The sequence below is a fragment of the Neltuma alba genome, unplaced genomic scaffold (genome assembly GCF_004799145.2).
Source record: "Neltuma alba isolate B1F8T4 unplaced genomic scaffold, ASM479914v2 tig00001535_pilon, whole genome shotgun sequence".
In the NCBI taxonomy this organism is placed as follows: Eukaryota; Viridiplantae; Streptophyta; class Magnoliopsida; order Fabales; family Fabaceae; genus Neltuma; species Neltuma alba.
This window is the reverse complement of record NW_021632500.1, coordinates 510-25,437: the sequence shown is the minus strand read 5'-3', so window position 1 is coordinate 25,437 and position 24,928 is coordinate 510. Positions and strand designations below refer to the sequence as shown.

Sequence of the window (24,928 nt, the reverse complement as noted above, 5' to 3'; positions counted from 1 at the left end):
AAGTGACACATTTTTCCTAAATCACCATAACCATCTTTCTTAATACCCCATCTCCCTCTTTTACTTGATTATGGTTGATGAAGTATTCACAGAGGTAATTTAGAGAAAATTGATAAATATGAGAAAGGGCTCTTATATTTATGACCAAAACCAACTCAAGAATTGGATCCTATATTAAGGACCGGAAGAGTATTTTATATTTTTCAACTAAATATCGATATGCTGAAAAAAAATAAAAATAGTTTTCCATGAGTTGCATGGTTTCATTCATATAATTGTACAAACTAAAAAATATACCTCAATTTTGACTTGAGTGTTTTATAATTTTTATTGAAAGGATCCACACACAAAAATTTGAAATTACTAAATCTTATATTAGGTTTTTTTTTTCCTTGCACTTTTATGGGTTCTGACAACAATTAACTGGCAAATAACAATATATTTTTGTAGGAGTTCTTTAATGGAAATTTAATAATTTCAAAAAAAAATTCATAGGATTTTCTCATTTTTACTCCTGTAAGACTTATTAATGAACGTTTCATTTTCTCATAAATAAATACCACCTCTAGTCATAACTATAAGACCTCATTTGTAGACTATAAACAATGTCTTATAATTAGGACTAAAGGTAGTATTTATTATTATGCCACCTGAATATGCTAGATTCTTTACTAAATTCTAAAGCCAACTCTATACTGGGTAGGGGTGTTCACGGGACGGGACGGGATCAGGACGAGGCCATCCCGATGAACAGTGACGGTACAAGATTTTTATCCTGTGTCCCCGTCCCGTCCCGTCCCTCTCCCACAACCCACTATCCTTCAAGCCTTCAGTCAGATTTAGGGCGATGTGGGATACAAGAGCGAGAATTACGGCCAACAATCAATATTGAGTATTAATAATTAATTCCCCTGCCTCTTTCAAATTGAATTCGGCAGACAGGTTTGAACATTAGAATCAGTGGCAAATAACAATAATTGTGTTTCACTTCTCCAACATCACATTTCATCCAGACTTGTACCAAAAAAATGAATTAGTGTATGGAAAACCAGAGGGAGCTTTCAGCTGTGAGCCTACGAACTGCTGAGATAATGATTCAAGTTTTAGACGATGACTCATAGTGGAGGAGAAGATAGATCGCTTCACTCGACAGCCGAGTCAAAGGTCGATGGCAGAGTCTAAGGGCTTGCTGCACGGTGCTGTCTGAATGAAGGAGCTGGCTCCCCTGTAGCCTGTACACGGGGAGAGTTGAAGGCAAGGGTGACGGGGGATTCTGTGGGTGAAGGCGACGGTGGAATCAGTGAGGACTGCTCACTGCTGATCAAACGAGCTTGGATGACGGAGCTGGGTCAACTGTCAAGGCCTACCGGGGAAAACTCAAAGGCAAGGGTGACAAAGGGGTGAACTATGGGTGACAGTGGGGTGAATGCGGGGCCTTGTTGCTACTGTTTGAGGGAGTGAGCACCTCGGACAAAGCCGAGTGAAGGCAAGAAGGTCATAGTGCGGCAACGGTCACGGCAGGGAGAGTACTCACGATAATCAGTGGCTAGCGTCTGGAGAGAAGGAGACTTCGCAGGAGGAGACGGAGGCGAGGATTTGGATAGGCCAAGACCGAGAGGGAGATGGAATGGAACGGTCATTTAGGGCATCTGCAAAATTCTTTGTATTTTATTTTCTTTGCAATCGGGACAACCCCATCTTGTGTCCCGTCCTGTCCTGCACGGTATTTTGTCCCGTCCTGAAAACTTTTTTTCCGTCCCGTCCCAAAATGATCAGGACCGAGACGGACCTATCATTATGGGACAATTTGAATACCCCTAATACTGGGTATTCGTTGTGTTGAAAAGAGATTCATACAAATTCCTTCGAACTTTGAAGAACCTCTCACTATCACTTGGTAAGAAATTATGGGTCTGTTTGTTTTTGTTCTTTGTTTTCTTGTTCTCAAAATAATTTTATAAAATTGTTTCTTAAAACAAGTTTTGAAAACAAAAAACAAAAAACTTTGTTTGGATAACAATTGTAGAAAATCATGTTTGAAATTTTTTTTAATGAAAAATCACATTTGGTCGATGATAGTTATCGCTATTAATGATAAGTGATAATAATATGTGAGGAGAGAAGAAGATTTCTCAAAATTTTTCAAAACAAAAACAACAAAACATGTGAAAGTTGTTTTGGTTTTTTAGTTTTTAAAAACATGTTACTATTTTTTGTTTTTTAAAACAAGTAACTAAAAACAAATTACCAAACAAGTTTTTTTTATTTTTATGTTTTTAAAAACAAAAAATTGTTTTCAAAATAAGAAACTAAACAGGTGCTGTATTTTTTTTTCTGTTAGTGTTAAAGTTATTTCTAAAAATTGTTTTGTAAATTTTAGTTCCCTCTCCAGGTTAAAAAAAAAAAAGACTAAGGTGCATCTAACATTTTGAAATATTTTCTCAAATGTATTTAGTATTATAAAGTATTCTATGATGAATCCAGCACCCTAAAGTACTTTTTAGGTGCGTTCAGTACCATAAAGTATTTTCTGATTCATTCAGTATCTTAAAATATTTTTTTAGGTGTGTCCAACACCCAAAAATATTTTTTGGTGCCAAGGTATAAAAAATATTTCAGGATGTTGGACACACCTAAAAAGTATTTTGGGATGAGAGAATACCTGAGAAAAAAATTTTAGGTGATAAATGCATCTTAACCCCAAAAAAAAAGTTACCTTTAGATTGGTTTGCTTATAGTATGTACTTGTTTCATCTTAATATATATTTCTTTTTGTCTTTGGTTTAAAAAAAAACATACTCCTTCGATTCTTAATATAACACTTAATTGTTAAGTTAATTTTAGTCCTAAATATAAGATATATTTATCATATTTGTCAATATTTTCTAAATTACCCCTATGAATACTTCTTGAACCATAATCAAGTAAGTGAGGGAAGAAGGAAAGATATTAAGAAAGATGATTATGATACTTTAGAAAAAAACATGTCATATTTTTTATAATTAACTACCTAACTTTTTTAATCTAATCAAATTAATTAAATAGGTCTTATTTTAAGGATCATGAGATATTATGCCACCGGAATTAGCTGAAGTGAATTAGTGATAATAATGGGACGAAGTTACCAATGGATTGAGTCTAGTGAAAGGAGCTAATTCCTCATAACATGACGAACCAAGGTTCAAATCCCCGCTGAAAGAGATATTCATATTTAGCACCAAACAGTGTCTTGAATAAGATTATTTCTAATACGAGAATACATATCTTTTAGCCAAAAAAAAAAGGGATGAAGTTTGAACGGAGGTCAAGATTCCTTCTTCCTCCTTCCCCCCAACGGAGGTCAGGATTCGGACCATTATATAAAAAAATATTTTTCATTAATTAATTATTTAATTTATAGAAATATCTTTGATTTAAAAATGTCGTTCTCTCAAGTATGAATACTTTTTTCCTCACCCTATTTTTCTCTCATAACTGTCACCACTTTCACATTTTAGGTACAACTTGATACCCTTTGGTTTATATGCTAGCTTTACCTACACCCGCCACATTTAAAATTGTCTAATCTCGTGCTTAAATTCATGTTGGTTATAAATTTGGTTGAACTCATGAGTTGACTCTCTTATTTTACCACTTTTATTGAGTTGAATTAATCAAATATGTAATGAGTGAAACTCAGTTTATGAAACATGTGGAAGGAATCGGTCTAAAAAAACAAAACCAAAAACCAAAAAACGGAAACTAATATGAATTTACCATTTGAACTTTTTAGAAATTTCTATATTGAGTATGATAAATTATGAATACTTATGAAATTAATTTTCAGGTAAAAAATGAAATTAATTTCAACGATTCAATATTTTTCAATCACATTTCTTTATTTTTAAGATGGTTTTTTCATGGAAACTCTGCTATGAAGCTTGTACTTTGGTTAGCATCTCTATGATGTGGTGTTGGCCACCATTTGGTGGCAGTTACTGGGTTCGATCCTTACCTACAAATGTTATAAGCTTGCCAAATAAAAAAAAATGAACTAGTATTTTGATTATTTTAGTTTTTAATTTATAGTATAACTGCTTTTTGTCCAAAATAATTCCAATGATTTGAGTTTAAAATATGTTCAAATAAAATTGCTGTCATTTTCTGAATTTTAATCATTTCGTCATATACTTTTAATACATATTTATCAATAAAGGTAAGGGAAAACTTCAGCAGAAATATTACTTGAATTTCAAATTAATAAATCAGTCTTATTTTCTATACTTTAACAGTAATTGATTACACTTAAAAAGTAAAAAACAACACGTTTTTACAAAAAATTCTAATTTAAAATTTTAAAATTTAAGTGATTTTTTGGAATTTTTTTCTAAAAATAAACTGGTAAACTCTTACAAATTTAAGATGAGTCTACACACCTAATTTGCTATATGCATTATCATATTAATATCCTATCATCTTTTAGGCTTGAGTAAATGTATTTGGATAACTTTAGTTTAGACTTGAACTTAAAGATGAGTAATTTAAGTGGAGCCTAATTATTTTCCCCCAAATTTTATTTTTTGGAATAAGCTCAGGTCCTAATCAAGTTTGAAAGATAGTTTGACCATGTTTTGAATTTCTTTTTTCTTTCAAAATTTCTTTTTTTTTTTTAGAAAAAGAAAAGAGTTTCATACAACTTGTTAAAAAAAAATTGATATTAGAATTTTGTTAGCGAACAATGTATAAGTAATTTTGTAAGCGTTTGAAAGGATTTTGCAAATTTTTGGATACAACTCACATGAAACTTTTTTTTTTCACCAAAAAGGAATTGATGTTTGGTAAAATCACTGGACATTGGACAAACGCTTTTATTAATATGATTGTATTTGGTCAATCATTCAAAAAATACTTTACTTTCAATTTACTTTAGAGTAGATGCAATGTATACAATTAAAATATTGAAATAAATGTAACGAAACACATCAATGATAGGGAGAAACAAGAGTAAAAGAGAAAATTTAGATAATCAAAGACAAGTTTGTAATTATTAAAAGGCATCAATTATAGTTTTGCTTCAACGCAAAAGCTCTAATTTTATTGCTTCCTTTACAATTTTCAAAAACAATTTTTGAATAGGGAAAATGGGGCAAGCATAATTAGAAAAAGAAAATAATTAAAAAAGTTGGGTCTTGAATAAATAAGTTTGTGACTAATAATTAATGAAGTTTTACCATAAAAAAATTAATTTTTATCACCAAATCTCACTCCAAGTTCTGTTCGTGGATTACAAAGTAAAATGGGTTCATACAAAATATATTCATGACTAATTTTGATTTTGAGGGATTAAGAGTAGCTTAGAAAAATATTACTCCTTCAGTTCTTAATATAAGATCCATTTAACTAATTTGATTAGATCAAGGAAGTTAGGTAAGTTAGTTAATTATAAGAAAAGTGACATATTTTTTTCTAAAATACCATAATTATCTTTCTTAATATCCCATCTCCCTCTTCTACTTGATTATGGTTGAGGGAGTATCTATAGGGGTAATTTAGAGAAAACTGATAAATATGAGTAATGGGTCTTATATTTAGAACTAAAACCAACTCAAGAATTGAGTCCTATATTAAGGACCGGAGGAGTATAAAATATCGGAGATATATAACTTGATTAAATTTTATTTGAGAAGTTACTTTTCTCATTATTTAAAAAGCTGGGCTTCCAAAATTTTAAAAACTTATATTACTACTTCACACCCTCAATACAAAGACTATATAACTAATTTACATGCATTAATAAATTTAGTTAATTTAGTTATTTGTTAGAAATGTGTATTGGCTTTTATAAAATACTTTCTTTAATTATACACATTAGAACTATCCTTGATGAAAATCTTTTTAATATGTGTAACTAATAAGGATATTTTAAATGAATAATTATAAATTTGGAAGACAAAGTGTATTAATGTCTTATATTCAGGACTTAAATAAACTACTACCTCCGGTCCTAATTATAAGACCCAGTTGACTAATTTGAGGAGATTAAGGAAGTAAGTTGAGTTAGTTATTTGTCCTAAATATGTGTTATCTTTTCTAAAATATCCTTGCTAATCAAGTGTATTGACTAGAACTATCATTGTTAGAAGGGTTACTTTGGAAAAAAATGTATAAAATGAGAGACAAAGTGGGTTGGGGTCTTATATTTAGGACCAAAATAAAAATCAAACAGGGTCTTATATTAAGGACCGAAGGTAGTACTTGTCTAACTTTTATATTTATGAAATGGAGTAATTTGTATCAAATAAATGTTAAACACACACGTATATGATATATGTTAAATTATTTCCACAGAATTCAGCCATATTTACATTTGTACTTAATTAAAAGTTTCGAGTTCAAGTCTTGAGAATTAATATAATCATGTTAAATAGTTGGTGGAAGAGTATTGCGGTTCTGCCTAACTTGATCCAGATTAATTTGAGTTTTGTTGAGTCCTCTAATTAACTAGTTACTGATGCAATGACATCAATCTTTAAAGAAGACTTGACGTTTCTTAAATTTTCCAAAGCAAGCAATTGACTCACCTTTCCTTTCTCTGTGGATGCCTGATGTGGACAAATTGTCTCATTTTAAAACATCCATGCTGTGATCAATCATTATATTTAGACTTAGATTTTCTAAAAAAATTTTATTTGATATTTTTTAGTCAATTTCAACGGAAACGGACTATGAAGGAAAATAGTAATACTCCCCCAAACTACAACTTTAAAAAGAAAGTGATTTTTTTTTTGGGAAAAAATCTTAGATAGCCTAAGAAAAAGATATTTGTTATGAGATATTTATTATATTATAACTATTTAGATATTAATTAGGATAATTAATAAATATCATGAATGTGGCTCGTAGTCATTTTGAGCCTAGTCCAAGTATTTGATTGAGTTAATTAAAATTATTTTTCTGATGGTGAAAAAGATAACATACGATATACTGAGTCCAGAGAGAAACTCTAATTCTATTTCTCTACTCACTCTCTGAGGGTTCCCCACTAGTGATAGCTACATTCCAATTGCCATCACTATGCCCAAACACCAATTGGAAGATTCCTTGTACCACTTTTTCTAATCGTGTTCTTGGATTCACAACTCTCTATCGTTTAGGTTAAGTTCCTCATCAAATCAACAAGGCTAACGATGAGAGGTATTTATAAGTCTTTCGCTGTAACTCTTTTGAGTACCTTATACATGTATATGCTCTGAATTTGTTTGAAAAATATATATACAAGTGTGGTTTTGGTTTCACATGGCATGAGAGCCTAGTGTCTGATTCACCTCGCCTTACTCTTTTATGATGCTCATTTATATTTCCTTAATTTCCTGCTTTGAAAATTATTTTGATGGTTTTCAAAGCATCTAATTTGATTTGATTAACTTGTTTTTACTTGTATATTTTATTTTATGATTTTCAGATTATTGGGATGGAAGAGAATAATTTTTATTCTCCCATGAACCATCACCATATCCGGATAAATCTGAAGGTCTGATTATAATATATTTTCTTCATTGTCTTTACTTTATGGCAAACTGATTAACAATTCTGTGATGATTTTGGGAGCTCGAATGAGAAAAGTGTTGTAATATTTTTTGGGTGTGTCAAAGAAAGGATCCTCCATTAATTGGGAATGTGGGAAGATGAAAACAAATTGAGCATTAATCATAGACAGATTTTCTTATTATTATTATGAATAGGAAAATCAAATGTAGAAGAGTTTTAAATGGATTTCCAATGCATTAAGAGATTTAAAAGTGGCCCATTAAAATCCTTTAATGCATTGAAGCATTTAAATTATTCAACGGAAATTTTCTCATGATTGTCTAACGCCTGAAAGGTTTTAAATCCTAGTGCTTTTAAACATTTTTAATGTATTAAAAGATGATTATGAAATTCAAAATAGAGTGATGCGTTGAAAGCTTTTAAACGTCTTTAATATATCAAATGGCGACTTTGAAAATCCAACCGGAAGCTTCATCTCTTTGCCTCCAACGGTTAAATCATAAATAATTCTAATACGTTATAAAACCTCCATACCTCCACAATGCTATCATTAATTCATATACTCAATTTTGATTGACTTGAATTCAATGAGGAAAACGGACTATTGAATGTTGTGCTGTTATGGTGCCAACGTTCACTTTATTTGGAGTCTATAAAAAGGTGCTTTAGTCTAAAGTTCAAAATACACAGCTCTAGAGTTTTCGAGCTCCTCTCTTCCCCCTCTTGTGTGTTCTCTTACCAGCTGAGTTTACTACTATCTTCTGCTGTTCTGCTCACCCTGTTATACAGGAAGGATCCGTTTAATTCTGGGGAGTGCCGCATCCTTATCTACCGGTGGTTGCGGAATAGCTCTTAAGGACAGCGTCCTTAGGACGTGACTCGGATTAACTATTTATTTTGCAGGTGCTGCCGCCAACAAAAAGATCTTGAAAGATCGTCATTGCTTTACCGTCAATCTTGTCCTGTATCTCAAACTGGAGATTTACTACATTTTGATTTCTCTTAATGGTTATGGATCTTCTTGGGTTAATGGGACAGGAGGAGGTGAAAGTCTATCCCTCCAATGAACCTATCGCCGACTTCATTGTTCTTGGAGGTCTCAAATTTGCAGTCACTCCTTTCCTTCAAAGTCAATGTCTTGTTTTGATTTTGGCTCAAAATTTTGATTGAAATCTGTTCAAATTTGTGTTATCATTGTTTTCTGAGGAGTGCGCCGTCGAAAACGCCACAAAACAGCACCTTTTCGATCAGAAAATGGCAATTAGTTTGCCAAAAAATATGGGAAAATGTTATTGGAGATAGCGGCTATAGAAGACCGCCAAAGCAAGTCGCACGTGGGTTAGGAGTCAGGTTAACCTAACCCGACTCCATGCCGAAGATGACCCAGGTCCAAAACATCGTCATTTGAGTGAGGTGGGTGTCTTCTGTTTTTGGATCAAAAAAGTGAAAACCAACGTCACACGGCCCATTAGTGAAACGTGTTGTTTTGCTAATTTAGGAATGATGGGTTGACACGTTTTGAGCTACAATCTCTTGGGCTTAGGCAATTTTTGTTGTTGTTTCGTTGCGTATTATTATTTGATTTTTGAATTGGGCCGAGACCTTTGGGCTTTATTTTTCTGGATCTAATTCTGGAATTCTGACTGGGCCTTTTTGTTTGGACTTTTTAAAAATCAAGTTAATTTATTTTGTTTACATTTGTTTTTACTCTGCAATTTTTTTTATTTTCTGTTTTTTATTTAATTTTCTAGATTGGGCTATCATGTTCTGGGCCATCTTTGTACCCAAAAAAATTGCACAGTGACATTAAGTAACGATTTGGGCCTCGGTTTGGGCTCGTTTTTGTACAGAAATTGATTTTTGGTCTCTGTTTACTTTTTGGACTTTCGTTTTGGGCTTGAACAATTTTGTTTTATTTCTGGAATGTTTATTTTGGACTCTGTTTAGACTTTTTTAGTATGGGCCACTTAACTTGATTTTCTAGAATATGTTTGTACAAAATAAATTTCTTTGTATAATTTAATTTTGTTTTGCAATCTATTTTATTTGGATATTATTTTATGCACTATAATTGCTTAAATTGAGGAAAATTAATTTCTTCAATATTTTGACATTTGGAAAATGTTTGCAAAATTTAATTTGATTTGTTATTTGATTGTCTATTTTGGATAATGATTTTGGGAAATTAAATTAATTATTTAAATTTTGTAAAAACCCCTTTGAGTTGAAATGTATTGAAATTAATTTATTAAACTATTTTTTTGGGTGCATGAAATAGTGGGAGAATTTAAATTAAATTATTTAGTCACTTTTGTTTATTAAATTAATTTATTAAATTCTCCATTAAGTTGTGCATATTTGGAATTTAAATGCATACTAATGATATTTGTGATTAGCACGCATTTTACTAAGAAGTAGCCACAACATCCTTAATTTTGTTGCATGCATTAATTAATCACATATGGATTTGAAATATCAACTATAATTAAATGTGTAATTATGATTTATCTTTGCCCATAGGTAGATGTCTCATAATTACATATTTAATTAGAGTGGGATAGAACCACTCTGTTATTTTTTAAGTAGCCCACAGGTATTAGGAAATATAAATATATTCTAGTTTTATCAATTTGAGATAAATACATGCTATGCTAATGTCTTTGCTCACAGGTAGATATTAGTGATACGTATTTATTACTTATATACTTTATTTATTTAAGCATACATACATGGTAGAGTGAGTTTTTATTGCCTCAAATTCTAACTTGTGAGCTTGTGAGCTTGTTTATTTTTTCGCTTGTCTATTTTCAATTTGCAGTTCCAATTGCTGCCCCTAGAATCATGACTAATGTAAGCACAAAATCATTTTAGACAGCAGCACTAACTATGCTGATTAGAGAGATGATGTTTGCTGCAGCTCAGTTGCATGGACTTGGATCATGCCTTGAAGTATGAAAAGCCTTTGAGACTAGATGATGGCTTAGATAATAAGAAGCCAAAAGAAAGATATGAATTATGGGAGCGGAATAACCGTTTATCTCTTCTGCTTATACAACAAAAGATTACTAGAAGCATTCGAGGAGCAATCCCTAAATGCGAGACGGCCAAAGAATACCTGGAAGCTTTGGATAAGCAGTTCAATCCAATGGAGATGTGTGGTTCCATTATGCTTGAATTATGTGTTATTAGGCTTATAAGTATTGGTGGTGTGAGGCAACATATAATAAAAATGAGAGACCTAGCCTCTCAATTGAAATCCTTCGAAATGGAACCTACCGAGCAATTCCTAGTGCAATTGATCTTGAACTCACTTCTTGCTCAATATGAAGCTTTCAAGGTCTCGTACAACACGCATAATGAGAAATGGTTAGTGGATGAACTACTGTTCATGTGTGTTCAAGAAGAGAGTAGATTGCTGATAAGTGGTAAGGGTGCACAAAAAGAGGCTCATTTAGCAGAAAGTTCTGAGGCTGGCAGCAAAAGGGGAAAGAAAGAAAAGAAAGATAAAGAGAAAAAGAAAAAGGAGAAAATCCCTGCTGTTTTAGCTGTCAACAAAAGGAATGCTAGATGCTTCTTCCGTAAAAAAAAAAAAAGGCACATGAAGGATGAGTGTCTCAAGAAGAAGGCATGGTTGGAAAAGAGAAGTATGTTTTTATTGCGTGTTGCTTTTGAATCTACTTTTTCTAGCATTAATAATGACACTTGGTGGATTGACACTGGTTTAATGATCCACATTTCGACTACCATGCAGGGCTTTCCAACAAGCAAGCCTCCACATCCCAATGAGGAAACAATCTTTTCAGACAATGAAAAAGGAGATCTTATGAAAGCTATTGGGACTTCTAGCTTTTTTTTTTTTGAATAATCATGTTTTAGATCTTTTTGAATTTTTTTAATGTTCCCTCTTACAAGATGGATTTGATTTTCATGTCTAAACTGATTTTATTTGATTACCATTTAGTTCTTTTTAAGAAATGTATGACTTTGTCAAAAGACTCTATTTTGATTGCGAACTTGGTTATGATTGATGGTTTATTTAAAATTGTTTCTGATTTGATGTAATCCTTTTTTGTTATGCATAGTACTAAAAGAAGTGTCATTGATGAGAATTCTGTTAGCTTGTGGCATAGGAGGTTGGGACATATCTCCGTTGAAAGAATCAGAAGTTTAAGCAAAGATGGAATTCTTTCATCTTTAAACCATTTAGAATTTGATTCTTGTGTAGACTACATAAGAGGAAAGCAAACCAACAAGTCACATAAAAGGGCTAAGAGAAGTTCTGAATTGCTAGAAATTATACACATAGATATTTGTTGCCCTAGTTTGACTGCGCATAGTAAAAAAATACTTTATCACCTTTATTGATGATGACTCACAATACATGTATATCTATATACTTTAAAAGTGAGGCACTAGATGCCTACTTTATCACCTTTATTGATGATGACTCACAATACATGTATATCTATATACTTTAAAAGTGAGGCACTAGATGCCTACTTTATCACCTTTATTGATGATTACTCACAATACATATATATCTATATGCTTTATAATAAAATGAGGCATTAGATGCCTTTAAGTAATAAAAAGTAGAAGTAGAAAAACATATTGGGAAACCAATCAAGATTGTGAGATCAAATCGAGATGGTGAGTGTTATAAGAGGTACACTAGTAAAGGACGAGCACTTGGTCCATTTGTTGATTTTCTTCGGGGGCAAGGTATAGTAGCCCAATATACTATGTTTGGCTCACCTGATGTGAATGGTGTAGTTGAAAGAAGAAATAGGACCTTGTTGGATATGGTTAATAGTGTGTTGAATAGCTCCAAACTTTCAACTTTCTTATGGAAGGAAGCACTTAAAACAGCCACATACATATTAAATAGGGTTCCAACAAAGGCAGTGTCTAAGACACCCTTTAAAATCTGGAAAGGTTGGAAATGTAGTTTAAATCATTTTAAAGTATGGGGTTGTCCTGCTGTAGTAAGAGTGTACAATCTATAGGAAAAGAAAATAGACCCTAAAACTATTAGAGCTTACTTTGTAGGCTATACAAAAAGGTCAAAGGATTGTAAGTGTTACCGTCTTCCACCTTCTAAAAGATTTATAGAATCTACGAATGCCAAATTTCTTGAGAATGATGTGATTAGTGAGAGTAATTGTTCACAAGATAATCAAATAGAGTAAACCACTAACACAAATGATGAGGGAACATTAATAGTTAATAACTCTCCTACTATTGGAGTTGATATTGAATATGATGTGAATCCTATAGCTTAAGTTGACAATGCTAAACATCAGGAACACATACAAGTTGACCAAACTGTCACACAAGTGGCACCACCACAAAAATGTGATGGAGGATGTTCCAAGTCAGTAGCCTTAATCAACCCAAGACGTTGAATTAAGGAGGTCGACTAGAAAAAGAAGATCGACATTACCTAACGACTACATAGTGTGATGTAAGTATTGAAAATGATCCATTAACATTTACTTAGGCCATGAAGAGTACAAACTCTAAATTGTGACATGATGCTATGATTGATGAAATAAATTCCATGACAAACAACCATGTTTGGGAGCTTGTAGAGTTGCCTAGTAAGTCTAAGGTCATTAGCTGTAAATGGGTTTACAAAGCCAAAAAGAACTCATAAGGCAACATTGATAGATACAAGGCTAGGTTGGTTGCTAAGGGTTTCACACAAGTGGAAGGAATTGACTACAAGGAAACATTTTCACCTCTATCTAAGAAAGATTCATTCCACATCATCATGGCATTAATTGCCAATTTTGATCTAGAGTTGTACCAAATTGATGTGAAGACTGCATTCCTCAATGGTGAACTAGAGAAAGAAGTCTATATGAAGCAACCTGAGGGATTCATTGCAGAAGGTAATGACCAGTTAGTATGCAAACTAAAGAAGTTAATATATGGTTTGAAATAGGCATCACGACAGTGGTACTTAAAATTCCATAAAGTGATCACATCATTTGGTTTTGTTGAGAACATCATGGATGATTATATATACCACGAGGCTAGTGGAAGTAAGATCATATTCTTGATTTTGTATATGGATAACACTTTGCTTGCTACAAATGATCTAGGAATATTGCATGAGGTGAAACAATTTTTGTTCAAGAGTTTTGATGTGAAAGACATTGATGACACATCTTATGTCATTGGCATAAAGATCCACAAAGATAGAACCTAAGGTCTTGTAGGTCTATCTCAAGAAGCTTACATTAGCAAGATTCTTAAACGATTCAAAATGAAGAACTACTCATCTAATGTAGCTCCTATTAAAAAAGGAGATAAGTTTAGTTCAGATTAGAGTCTCAAAACCAAGTTTAAAAGAAAATAGATGAAAAAGATCCCATATGCCTCAACAGTAGAAAGCTTGATGTATGCACAGGTTTGTACAAGACCTGACATCACTTTTGATGTGGATATGTTGGGGAGATATCAAAGTGATCCTGGGGAAGCACATTGGATAACTGCAAAGAAGATGTTCAGGTACCTACAAGATACTAAACACTATATGCTCATGTATAGAAGAACAGACAATTTAGGAGTAATTGGGTACTCAAATTCAGATCTTGGAGGATGTGTAGATACAAATAAATGTACAACCAGTTACATCTTTCTATTAGCAGAAGGAGCTATATCATGAAAAAGTGCAAAGCAAACACAAACAGCTCCTTCTACTGGTGATGCTGAGTACATTGCATGTTTTGAGGCAAGTTCATAAGCAATCTAAATAAAGAATTTCTTTGCTGAGCTCAAGATTGTGGATTCAATCTTTAGGCTAATTAGAATGTATAGGGATAATGCGGCTGCGGTGGCCATAGCAAATAACAAAAAGAATAAAAGTCAAAGTAAATTTGTCGAACTTAAATTCCTATGCCTGAGAGAAAGAGTTCAAGATGGCCAAGTTTTGGTTGAACGCATTAGTACAAATGATGTGCCAACTGATCCTTTGATTAAAAGGTTGAAACCGAACATTTTCGTTTCACATGTACCTCACATGGGACTTCGTCTTCGTTTGATTCATTGAGGTATGAGCAATGAAATCAAATTTATGGTTGATCATTTCTAGTTTATGATTGTATACATTTGTGATATTAAAATTGATAAACATTGAGACAGGAACCAAATAACATTGAGTTTATTCATAAAGCAGTACCCATTAAGTAAGGATGCTGCCTGTAATACATGGAAGGTAATACTTGATAAAAGATGACTTCTCGCCATGATTCTTGCAGCGTGACCTTAGTTAACTTTGACAGGGCAATGACATTGAGTATATGGGGCAAGTGAGAGAATGTGAGATATTTATTATATTATAACTGATTAGATATTAATTAGGATAATTAATAAATATCCTGAGTGTGGCTCGTAGTCATTTTGAGCCTAGTCCAAGGTGGGTATTTGACTCAGTTAATTAAATTTATTTTTTTATGGTGAAAAAGATAACATACGGTATACTGAGTTCAGAGTAAAACCCTAATTTTATTTCTCTACTCACTCTCTGAAGGTTCCCCATTGGTGATGACTACATTCCAGTTGCCATCATTGTGTCCAATCATCAGCTAGAAGATTCCCTGTACCACTTTCTCTAACGGTGTTCTTGGATTCACAGCTCTCTATCATTTAGATCAAGTTCCTCATCGAATCAATCGAGCTAATAGCGAGAGGTATTTATAAGTCTTCCGCTATAACTCTTTTAAGTATCTTATACATGTATATACTCTGAATTTATTTGAATAATATATATACATGTGTTGTTTTGCTTAAATTTGTGTCTCCCTTTTTTTTTTTGGTTTAAGCATACGTATCCTCCTATTGAAAGCAATTATATTCAAAGTACTGTTAGGTACTAGATGTAAACATCTTTCCCAATAAGGATTTGAACCTTAGTTAAATTAGCCCCTTTTGTCAGATCATATGGTTGTCTCACATATTGGAAATGAAGCAAATTGATGTCCAGGCTGGCGTAGGGTAGGTTTAACAACACATTTGTTTTCTTTATACATACACAACACGTTTTATTTGATTCAATTGCAGACAAGTTAAAATCGGTGCCATTTATAAGAAAACCCCTTGATGAGCATGTTCGCTCTTGAGCTTACATGAGCATCCTTGTTTTCTGTAAGACATTTCATGAACTGAATTCCTGAAAGATTTAAGTTTAAATTGGGTTATGTATGTTCCTACCAGTACCAGACATTGTTGCGGAACAGATGTCTACCTTGGTTAGGTGCCCAGGAATGAGAATCTATAAAGCTTTAATCTGTTTAATCAATCATTTGTTTACATCTAAATATGAAATCTGGTCCGCTTCTGGGATTTAGTTAAACTTCCATATATATAGAAAAGTATCTATGTAATTTTCAGTTTAAAGTATCAAAATTTATATCATGCAAAATTTATTAATTTATACATATTTTCCAACATTTCAAATTTCATATTATTTTTACCTTTTTAACATAAACAATTCCAATTAATTTTTTTTGGTTTTAGGCCTCAACAAAGAGTCATACAAGAAGATGCCCAATCGGCATGGAGCCGATTTGTGATTACTCTGGACAAAGCCGAGCCCAATAAATTTGCAACAACTAAGGCTTAGCTAAATTTTGCCCCTTGAAGTTTGTCAGGGTTAGAGCGAGCCCCATGACCCAATGAATCTCAGACTTAAAAGAGTAACATTTACAAAAAGTCCTCATCTTCATAAGTCATACCATTACCAATAAAAGTTATAACTTTCAAGAATATATTGATCATTGATTTGCTGCAAGTCATCTTCCATAAGAGCACTAAACATCAGATTCTGTAATGCTTGGAAAATTAGCATTATTACCGTTAGTTACCTCCGGGGGTGTGAGTCGGAAGCACTTCTTTTGGGATTGCATTGAAGACAAAATACCAATGTAAAGAGCTTCTGCAATAACTCATCTTAAAGCTGCAATCCTGGCGACTTGAACGTCAAAGCGGTTTCATGATGGACATAACTGCAATTACAGTCTACATAAAAACAAGTCCTCTACCATTTACAACACCAAAGACCTTATTGACGCTGCCTAAGTCTTCAAATCTCACAGATATCACACGCATAATCCTACATGTAATCTACCAAATGTAAATAAGGGTGACAACACTACACCATTGGAGAGATCTTTGAGCCTCCTAGCCTAGTTTTGCAGATATTATTCCTTCGATGGAACCGACAAGAGTGAATGATCCCACCACAAAGCCAGCGATGCTAAAAATCCGTAGCAAGACCCACTTAGTTGTCCATGCTTCAATATCATACTGACTCAGGTACATTTCCACTGGGAAATATATGGTTAATGGCCAGAATATTATACCTCCCAAAACTCCCAAAATCTGATTGAAGTAGGGGAAGATCACCGCAACAACAGTTGTTGATATAACATAACAAGTACGGAAACAGAGTCTCAGGAAATTCAGCCCAAAAGCTGGCAGACATGGGAGTTTCAAGGAATATGTATGGTTCACAAATGCACTTTCTGGGAACTTATAGCGGAACCAATCTTCAACAGTTGCAAATAGTGGCTGGCTGTACACCTGAAACACATAAATTAAATTGCCCCAGTTTAATAAAGATTTTAAGATAAACACAGCCCATAGGAAATAAATGGACCGAATCAGTCATATGGACTCATTTCCCTTCAAGTAGCAAGAGAAAACTTTGTAGCTAATGATTTCATAACACCACTATGCAGCAAAAGTTCTCATCAATGACAAGTAATGTCAGGATAGGGATGACACACACACACACACACATTAAAATTTGAAGATGACAAACCCATGTTAACACATGTACCTGATATGCGCCAACGAGGTGAACCACTATACAAGCATTAGCTAAGTCAACAAGCCAATAAGGCTCATAAAATCCAAATCCTGTTAGGAGGTTTCCTGGAGTGCCGCTACCAAAGGCTGCATATCCAGAACATCCGCAAAAGAGGTAGAAAAATGTTGTGACGATTACTGATACTGTTGCGGCCTTCTTCATGGTTTGATTTTCTGGCGGAGGTGACTTCAAAGTATCCTTCACACATCGTAATAGGTAAAAGCTTAAATTAGCCTTAATGAATGTTGCATTTTCTCTTTCAAGGCTTTTAAAAAAACTACCTTCCACCTATTTGAAGTCATAGCGCCCAGAGTAGAAGAATTTCAATCTGATTAGTTTAATAGGTTTGTTTTTCCTTTTGTTTTGTGGCCTATTATGCTGTGTATTTTGTTAGCTAGCTTTATTTTTGGATAGCCAGCCTTTGTACAGCGTTTTTGAGTAACGAAATTCATTCTTTCACTTAAAAAAAGTCATAGTGAAAATATTACATACCTGTATTTCTATAAGGATTACAGAGAATGGATAGGAAAATGCTATGTCACCAAGCGCTTGAGCAACCAACCATACTTTTTCAGTCATACTGTGGGTACTGATACCTCCTGCGCTACCCTTTATGAATCCATTTCCTGTACGTTAATGATCAGTGAATTATATATGCATGTCTTGAGCCATAGGAAGCATTGACAGATAACGTGTATAATTTGCAAATTCTATGATGATTTCTTCTTTGTAGCAGACCACCACCACTTTCTTTCTTTTTTCAAAAAGTGTCTTTGACTGGTTAATAGATTGAGCCTATACTAATTTATTATTCTGGCTTAAGATTCCAACCAACTGTCCGTGTATTAGTGTGCATACCTATGATTTGAGCAATGGCAAGACCCATTCCAATGAAAGCATACGTAAATGACATAACTGCAGCAACAACTGATAACCACTCAATGTTATGGAAATTGGGTATCTGTGAGAGAACAATTTGGATAATCCCAAAAATCAGCATGTAATATGCATCTCCAAAAATACATGCAGCTCCATGCCCGTCACTGTGGTAACAGTTTGATTTTAAAATTGCTCTGCAAACACAAAAGCAAAAGGTAATCCCAAGCATCTATTAGCAATGATAAACTATATTGTAGGGAGAAAACGAAGTTCTTGTACAGAGAACATGAATTTGAGGAAAACACAGAACTTCTTTAGTTCGAACCATACAACAAAGTATAGATAGACAAGTTGATTAGGGATAGACATGTATGCAATCCAAACTCATTTTTCGGTAAGATCCACATTTTAAATGTTTACTTGTTTTTTGATTTGGTTTTCCTATTTGTTCCAATCCCTGATATTCCAAGAGCCGCTCATCAAAAGGCAAAGTTGGAACAAATAGCATCCATAATCCATAAATCCATAAATAAATAGAAAAAGGAAGGGGAAGCAAAGAAGTCAAATTACATTATCAAAAAGGAACGACTAAGAGTAGTCAATGACACACCTTATACTTATAGCTGATGTAACAACGTAGGCCACTCCAAACCCATATAAGCTTAATTGAACAAGAAAACCACATAACCGTCCTTTCTTTGGTCCTGCAACCACCCAATGAGAGTTATATTGTTAACAACAGAAACACACTTATATAATGTTTCAACTTTCAATTTCAAAATGCAATACAAATTTATCGTGTTTGACTAAAAATGTCATATAGAGCCACTATTCTGTTCATCCACCCAGCACAAGTCTAGGTGAGATTTTGACAGCTTTAAATTAAACACAAGAAGTGAAAGCACATGTTCTCCTATGAAAGAAGACAATTTTTGTTTCTTACATTTAACAAAAAGGAGATTTCTTTTATATGACAAAAGCAGGGCTGGCAATGCTAATAAATGTTTACAAGTCAGACTTGTTGCAACAGATGGCTAAATCCACAAGTCATTTATTATGGATAAGGAAATCCGAGTGGCAGAATGGGTATGGCGAAGAGGATATGGTTTGCGTGACACAACTGAAATAGTTGGGTATATCATATACGATGCAATGCAACGGACAAATTTATCAAACAAGCAACTTTCTTCAAGCCGCCATTGTTGGCCCAGTTCAAACCAGCCATTGAGACAAATCAACAGATAACTGTAACCGATTCTCAACTCTACAAAATTACAGTGTTCAGTTAACCTAAGAGCTTCAATTAAATCTCACTCCTCAGCTTAAGAACATGTCATGCTAAGTTGTAGTTAACGATTTTCATGACAATCAATTGATTTTTTAATCATGGACCATTTACAGAAGAAAAGAAAGAGCTTAAGAGACCAACACGAGTGAGTAGCAGATAAAAGATACAAATTACACGAACAAAAAAAGGAGGAAGAAGAAGAAGAAGCAAGTATTAAGAAAAATTCTTCGCCAACAAATCTTTCCGAAAGACTGAAAAAAGGTAACTCTAGTTCATAAATCCATAAAATATAAGTAAACCGAGTCCACGATAAATAAACTCATCGAAAAAATGGGAAAACATATCCCTGATTTAAAGAGACAATGGAAATTTACCGTGGTGGGACCTTACTCAACAAAAAGGTGGATTCATAATTTGGTTACGAAATTGTTAAACTCATTTATCAATAACGTAAAAAAATAAAAATAAAAATAAAAAAAGAAACAGAGAGAGAGAGCGATCGCAGAAGTGATCCCTAGAAGGAAATCAAACTCATCGGAGACTAACTCTTTGATCCGAGAGGACCAAAGAACTAACTAGCTAACTCCTTATACATAAGAAATTCTTGGAGAAAACATAAAATTTATGGAATGAAAGGGAACGGCCATAACAGGTGATGAACGAAAAAGGTAAATTACCTAAATGCAAATTAACAGCAAGAAGGTAAGACGGATGCCTGTGAGGGCCATATTCAGGATCCGGAGAACGGTATGTGTTGGAGAGAAGGAAAGAAGAGAGCAAAGTGACAGAAGCGAATAGAATCATCGCCACCGGTCCCCCAATCCACCCAAGCTGCGACATGCTCCAAGCCAGCGATAACACTCCTGAACCTATCACCCCGGTCACTATGTGCGCCACCGCCGTCCATACCGTCCCTATTCACAAAACAACACATTCATTCACACCTCAATCGATCAGATCATTCATATACACTACGATGATTGTGTCTGTCGCTGACATCTCTGGACGAATATAACCAAAAGGAAAAAAAAATGAAGGAAGTAAGAAGATGATTCTTTTGAAGATGACAAACCTGTTCGTTTGACGAGATGATGAGCAGCTTGAGATTGTAACAGAGGGGCCTTGTGATCTTCCACCATGGCGTTCAAGACCCAGAAAACGGATTCAGTCGTGGCTCAAAAACAACCAGGGATGGAAATGGCACCAAAGATCTCCTTCCAGATGAGATTTGCCGATTATTTCTCTTCAATTGTACGAGCCCCGTGTTGAACTACCTCCGGAAGACGATCCTTCAGCGAAATTGCGATTTGCAAATATGAAACGGAGGACAATGGAAGTGGAAATCTCCTCTAAATTCGCGGATTCGTTATAAACGTCCACAAGATACTCGAAAGGGTCTCTCTCTATATATATTACTCGTAGTACGAATTATTTATCAGCTGATAAGTGATAAGCCCAAAACGAGCTTGTGATTGTGTGGGGGTAAAGTGGTAAACAGTAGACACATACATATCACATTTATAATTTAATTATATTATTAAGCTAACTTTTAAATTAAATTAATAAAAAAAGTTTAGGGATTTAAAAAAAATTTTGGGGTGGGGTGGGGGGGTTTTTTTTTTGAGTAGGATGTTATCGCTAACTCCGAGTATCCCAGCACAACGGCCAGACTAATCTCGTGGGTGCCACTACGAGGAATCGAGCCCAAGACCTGGTGGGTACGTGGCGCCTTGCCTTCCCCTTTCCAACCAGTCGGACCCGACCCTTGCAGGCGGGGGTTTTTCCTTACGAGTCTACGACACGCAACTGCTAGGTTATAGTGCCAGGTTAGCTTTTAACCATATTTTAAGCTTGATGGTTGAATAAAACAAGAGCAATAATTATTATACCATTATAATGATTCGTTGTTATTAATTAAAGGTGGAACCACTAAACAGAAATGTTTAAACAAAATTTAAAACAAGAAAAGAAAAGAAAATCAAGGAGTAGAAGTAATTGACCGAGGATTTTGGATGTTGAATTTTTATGGATTATTTTTTTTCTGTGTCAATCTCTTAATTATAAAATTATTTTGAAATTATATATTTTAATTTGGAAAAATTAGCATTAAAGTTCATGTAGTTTCATATAATTTTTAATCAACTTTCTGTAATTTATTCTTTCTAATAGGTTCTTATGATTTCACCTAGTTTTGATCTGGGTTATGTAATTTTTATTATTTTCATCAAAAAAATAGGTAAAGCTACGCTGATTTACAGACTAATTTTCTCTTTTATTTCAAAATAATTAAATATAACTTTTGAAAATGCACGTGATGATGGAAAGCTTTGATTTTATTTTTATTTTTTTAATATAGAGAGAGAGAGATGAAAAATTTTATCTGTACTTAGGTCCAACCACGTGTAAAACTTTACGTGGAGGGATGAAAGAGGAGGGCAAAAAAAATCTAATGAAACAGAGTAGTTTGTGGAATTAATTATTATTTTACATTTTTTATTATTCAATATAAATGAGAAGACAAGGAAAAATGATGATGATTTAGAATTTAAAAAAAAAGAAAATGAAAATTGAGATTTTATTAGAAAACGACATTATGGTTTGGTGATGGACGGATGGCCTCTTCTCATCGGTTGTTCAGATATAATATGGTTTGGGGGGACCCCTCCCCAGAAAGTTCAGAGCATTTCTTCGTGTGCCATATATATTCTGTTTCAGCAAGGGTAAAGTTGTCAAAATAAACTAATACTTCCTGGTAAAAAAAAAACTAATACTATCTTTTATTCTAATTATAAAAGTTAGTTGACTAATTTGAAAAAATTAAGAAAAGAAATTAAGTTAATTATTTGTAATAAATATGTGTTGTCTTTTATAAAATATCTTTGTTAATCAAGTGTATTGGTTAGAACTACCATTGTTAGACAAGCTACCTTAAAAAAATACATAAATATGAGAAACAAAGTAGATTGGGATATTATATTTAAAACTAAAGTAAAAATTAAACAAAGTCTTATCTTAAAAACCGAAGGTAATACTTTATTAGACGTTAATATGAAGTTAGTAGAGATGGTATTATGGTAATACAAAATTAAACTCCAAAATATGATGACGGGGAATTAATTAAATGATTTTTGCCCCACATAATTATTATTCTTCCGGTTTTTAATATAGAATCTAATTATTGAGTTGAATTTTTATTCTAAATATAAGACTTATTTTTATATTTATTATTTTTTTTTAAATTACCTCTACGGATTTGCCTCAACTGTAATTAAGTAAAAGAAGAAAAGAGGATATTAAGGAAGATGATTATGGTATTTGAGAGAAAACATATTATATTTTTTATAATTAACTAACTTATCTAATTTTTTTAATCTAATCAAATTAATTAAATAAGTTTTATATTAGAAACTGGAGGAGTATATTAATACTGATAAACCTGAAGACGCTGCGTTTCCGTACCAAAAATTATTTGTGGCCAGGAAAAAAGGTACGAGAAGTTTGAAGACACGTGGCTCGCATGGAGGTTTCAGCTTCATTATTGGTTGGTCCGCTGTCTGCGGCCTGCACCGCTCGCTCCGTCTTGTGGGCCGTTGCCCAGAGTATTAAATTTATTTCATGCTACTATGCCAATAAACACTGCCAAAGTAAATCAAAAGCAACAAATTTTTTGGCCCAAAAAAAAATTATAAGCAACAAATTAAGCTTACTAATTTTTCATGAAAGTTTGATGTTTTTTTAAGTGAACCGCCACCTATAATCAATTATTGAAATCTCCATTTTTAAATGAAGGGCAATAACTGTTGACCCGACTCCATATTTTTATTGAGAACAAAATATAAAAGATAAAAAGGAGACTTTTAAGAAAACATCTTTAAATTTTAAAATTTTTAAATAAGTTTTATTATTACACTTTAATGGTAACTAGCTATATTTGAAAAGCAAGTAACAAGGTATTTTTATAGTTATTCCTGATTTGAGATTTTAAAATTTTAAAAGTATTTTATTGGAATTGTTTTCAAGATAAAATACCTTTTACCGGTATTACAATTTTTCTTCAATAATTTTAACGTCACACAGATCTTAAAAAATAAAAAATGATAATTTAGTCTATGAAGATTTGAATTGTTGAATCTTAAGTTCTAAAATGTAACTTCTGAAATTCAATTTCTCAAATGTCAACCATTTAATTATTTAATTAATTGGTCCTCACAGTTTCAGAAAATTATTTAATCATTTGAGATTTTTTTTTGGTCAACATTTGAGATTGAACTATGAGTAAATCAAAACTTGAAGAGTAAAAAATTAATTAAAATAAATAAATGATAAAGGTTTTATGTAAACCGTTAGATCAATTTGACGGCTAAAATTTATGCCGGAGATAAAGAGAGAGGATTGTGAAGGAAGAATATCCAAATTTGATAATGACATAAGAATATTATAATATAAATGTGTAATATCGAACTGCAAAGATATTAATAAAAGGCTTATATATACTTTTCCTTTTATTCCGAAACAATCTCTCTTATAATAATTTTTCTAAATATAAGAAATAAATTCTTTTGTCTGAAATTTTAAACTAATCTATTTATTTTTCACGCTATTAAATATATGTCACTTATTATCTATTTGCAATTAGTTTCTATTCATTATCTTATAGTACTCTCCTTAGAAATAAGGGGATGATTGAAAAAAATATGTATTTCTTTTAATTGAATTTAACCAACATTTAAACCACATGTAATTGTTTTCTTATAATAATATGATACTAATAAAAATTGATTATTTATAAGTGATTAGCAATGTGACTTGTAAAATGATGGAGACAAAATGAGTGGGCATTCTTCAAAATATCTAGGATTTTTTCTTGATTTGAGAAGGTAAGGTGAGGAGGTGAAAAGGACAGCAGACCATACGACGGCAGCCAAAAAAAAAAAAAAAGGAAGAAAAATCAAAGGAGAAGTTTGATAACACTTCGGCCTCTGTCTCTGTGTTGGCTTTCGGCGACTTTCTGGAAATATCTTCACACATGTTTGTCCATTTGTCATCATTCTTCTTCCTCTTTTTGATTCTCTTATCATCTCTCTGCTTCCGCATCATTTTTCATTGGCCTCAACCTTGTCACTGTCCATGTCGATGAACGTTCATGAATCCTCTGCGGTTATAAAAAAATCAGGAGTTGGAGAATGGACTGATATTATGACTAGCTTCAATTCATAAGAGCTCAAAAGAAGGGACTAATTGTAGAAAACCTCCTAAATTTTAGGATTGATATAATCATCGCTCTCTCAGATTCATTTTCATTTTGATTTTAGTTTTTCAAATTTTAAACTATGGGTTCAGTTTTTAAAAAAGCAAAA

The 24,928-nt window shown here is 33.0% G+C and overlaps 2 protein-coding genes across 2 annotated transcripts; one reads left to right on the top strand and one right to left on the bottom strand.

Moving 5' to 3' along the window:
* The first annotated feature begins 10,453 nt into the window (after window positions 1-10,453).
* LOC114758639 (uncharacterized) lies at window positions 10,454-11,698 on the top strand. The gene is made up of 2 exons (XM_028947707.1): window positions 10,454-10,952; window positions 11,610-11,698. The coding sequence occupies exons 1-2, from the start codon at window positions 10,454-10,456 to the stop codon at window positions 11,696-11,698; spliced, it is 588 nt and encodes a 195-aa protein (XP_028803540.1).
* A 4,537-nt stretch (window positions 11,699-16,235) lies between these two features.
* On the bottom strand, window positions 16,236-20,954 carry LOC114758658 (probable amino acid permease 7). Its single transcript, XM_028947730.1, has 7 exons — window positions 20,644-20,954; window positions 20,249-20,485; window positions 18,894-18,987; window positions 18,263-18,477; window positions 17,897-18,030; window positions 17,375-17,602; window positions 16,236-17,115 (listed from the first exon to the last, which is right to left on the bottom strand). The coding sequence occupies exons 1-7, from the start codon at window positions 20,708-20,710 to the stop codon at window positions 16,714-16,716; spliced, it is 1,377 nt and encodes a 458-aa protein (XP_028803563.1). The 5' UTR covers window positions 20,711-20,954; the 3' UTR covers window positions 16,236-16,713.
* Window positions 20,955-24,928: the final 3,974 nt, after the last annotated feature.

Coding starts and splice junctions, on each gene's coding strand:
- LOC114758658 (XM_028947730.1), bottom strand. CDS start 20,710: ATGGTGGAAGATCACAAGGCCCCTCTGTTACAATCTCAAGCTGCTCAT. Junction 20,486..20,643: donor TCATCTCGTCAAACGAACAG/GTTTGTCATCTT, acceptor TTTTGTGAATAG/GGACGGTATGGACGGCGGTG. Junction 18,988..20,248: donor TGCTGTTAATTTGCATTTAG/GTAATTTACCTT, acceptor GGGTGGTTGCAG/GACCAAAGAAAGGACGGTTA.
- LOC114758639 (XM_028947707.1), top strand. CDS start 10,454: ATGGACTTGGATCATGCCTTGAAGTATGAAAAGCCTTTGAGACTAGAT. Junction 10,953..11,609: donor GAGTAGATTGCTGATAAGTG/GTAAGGGTGCAC, acceptor TGTTATGCATAG/TACTAAAAGAAGTGTCATTG.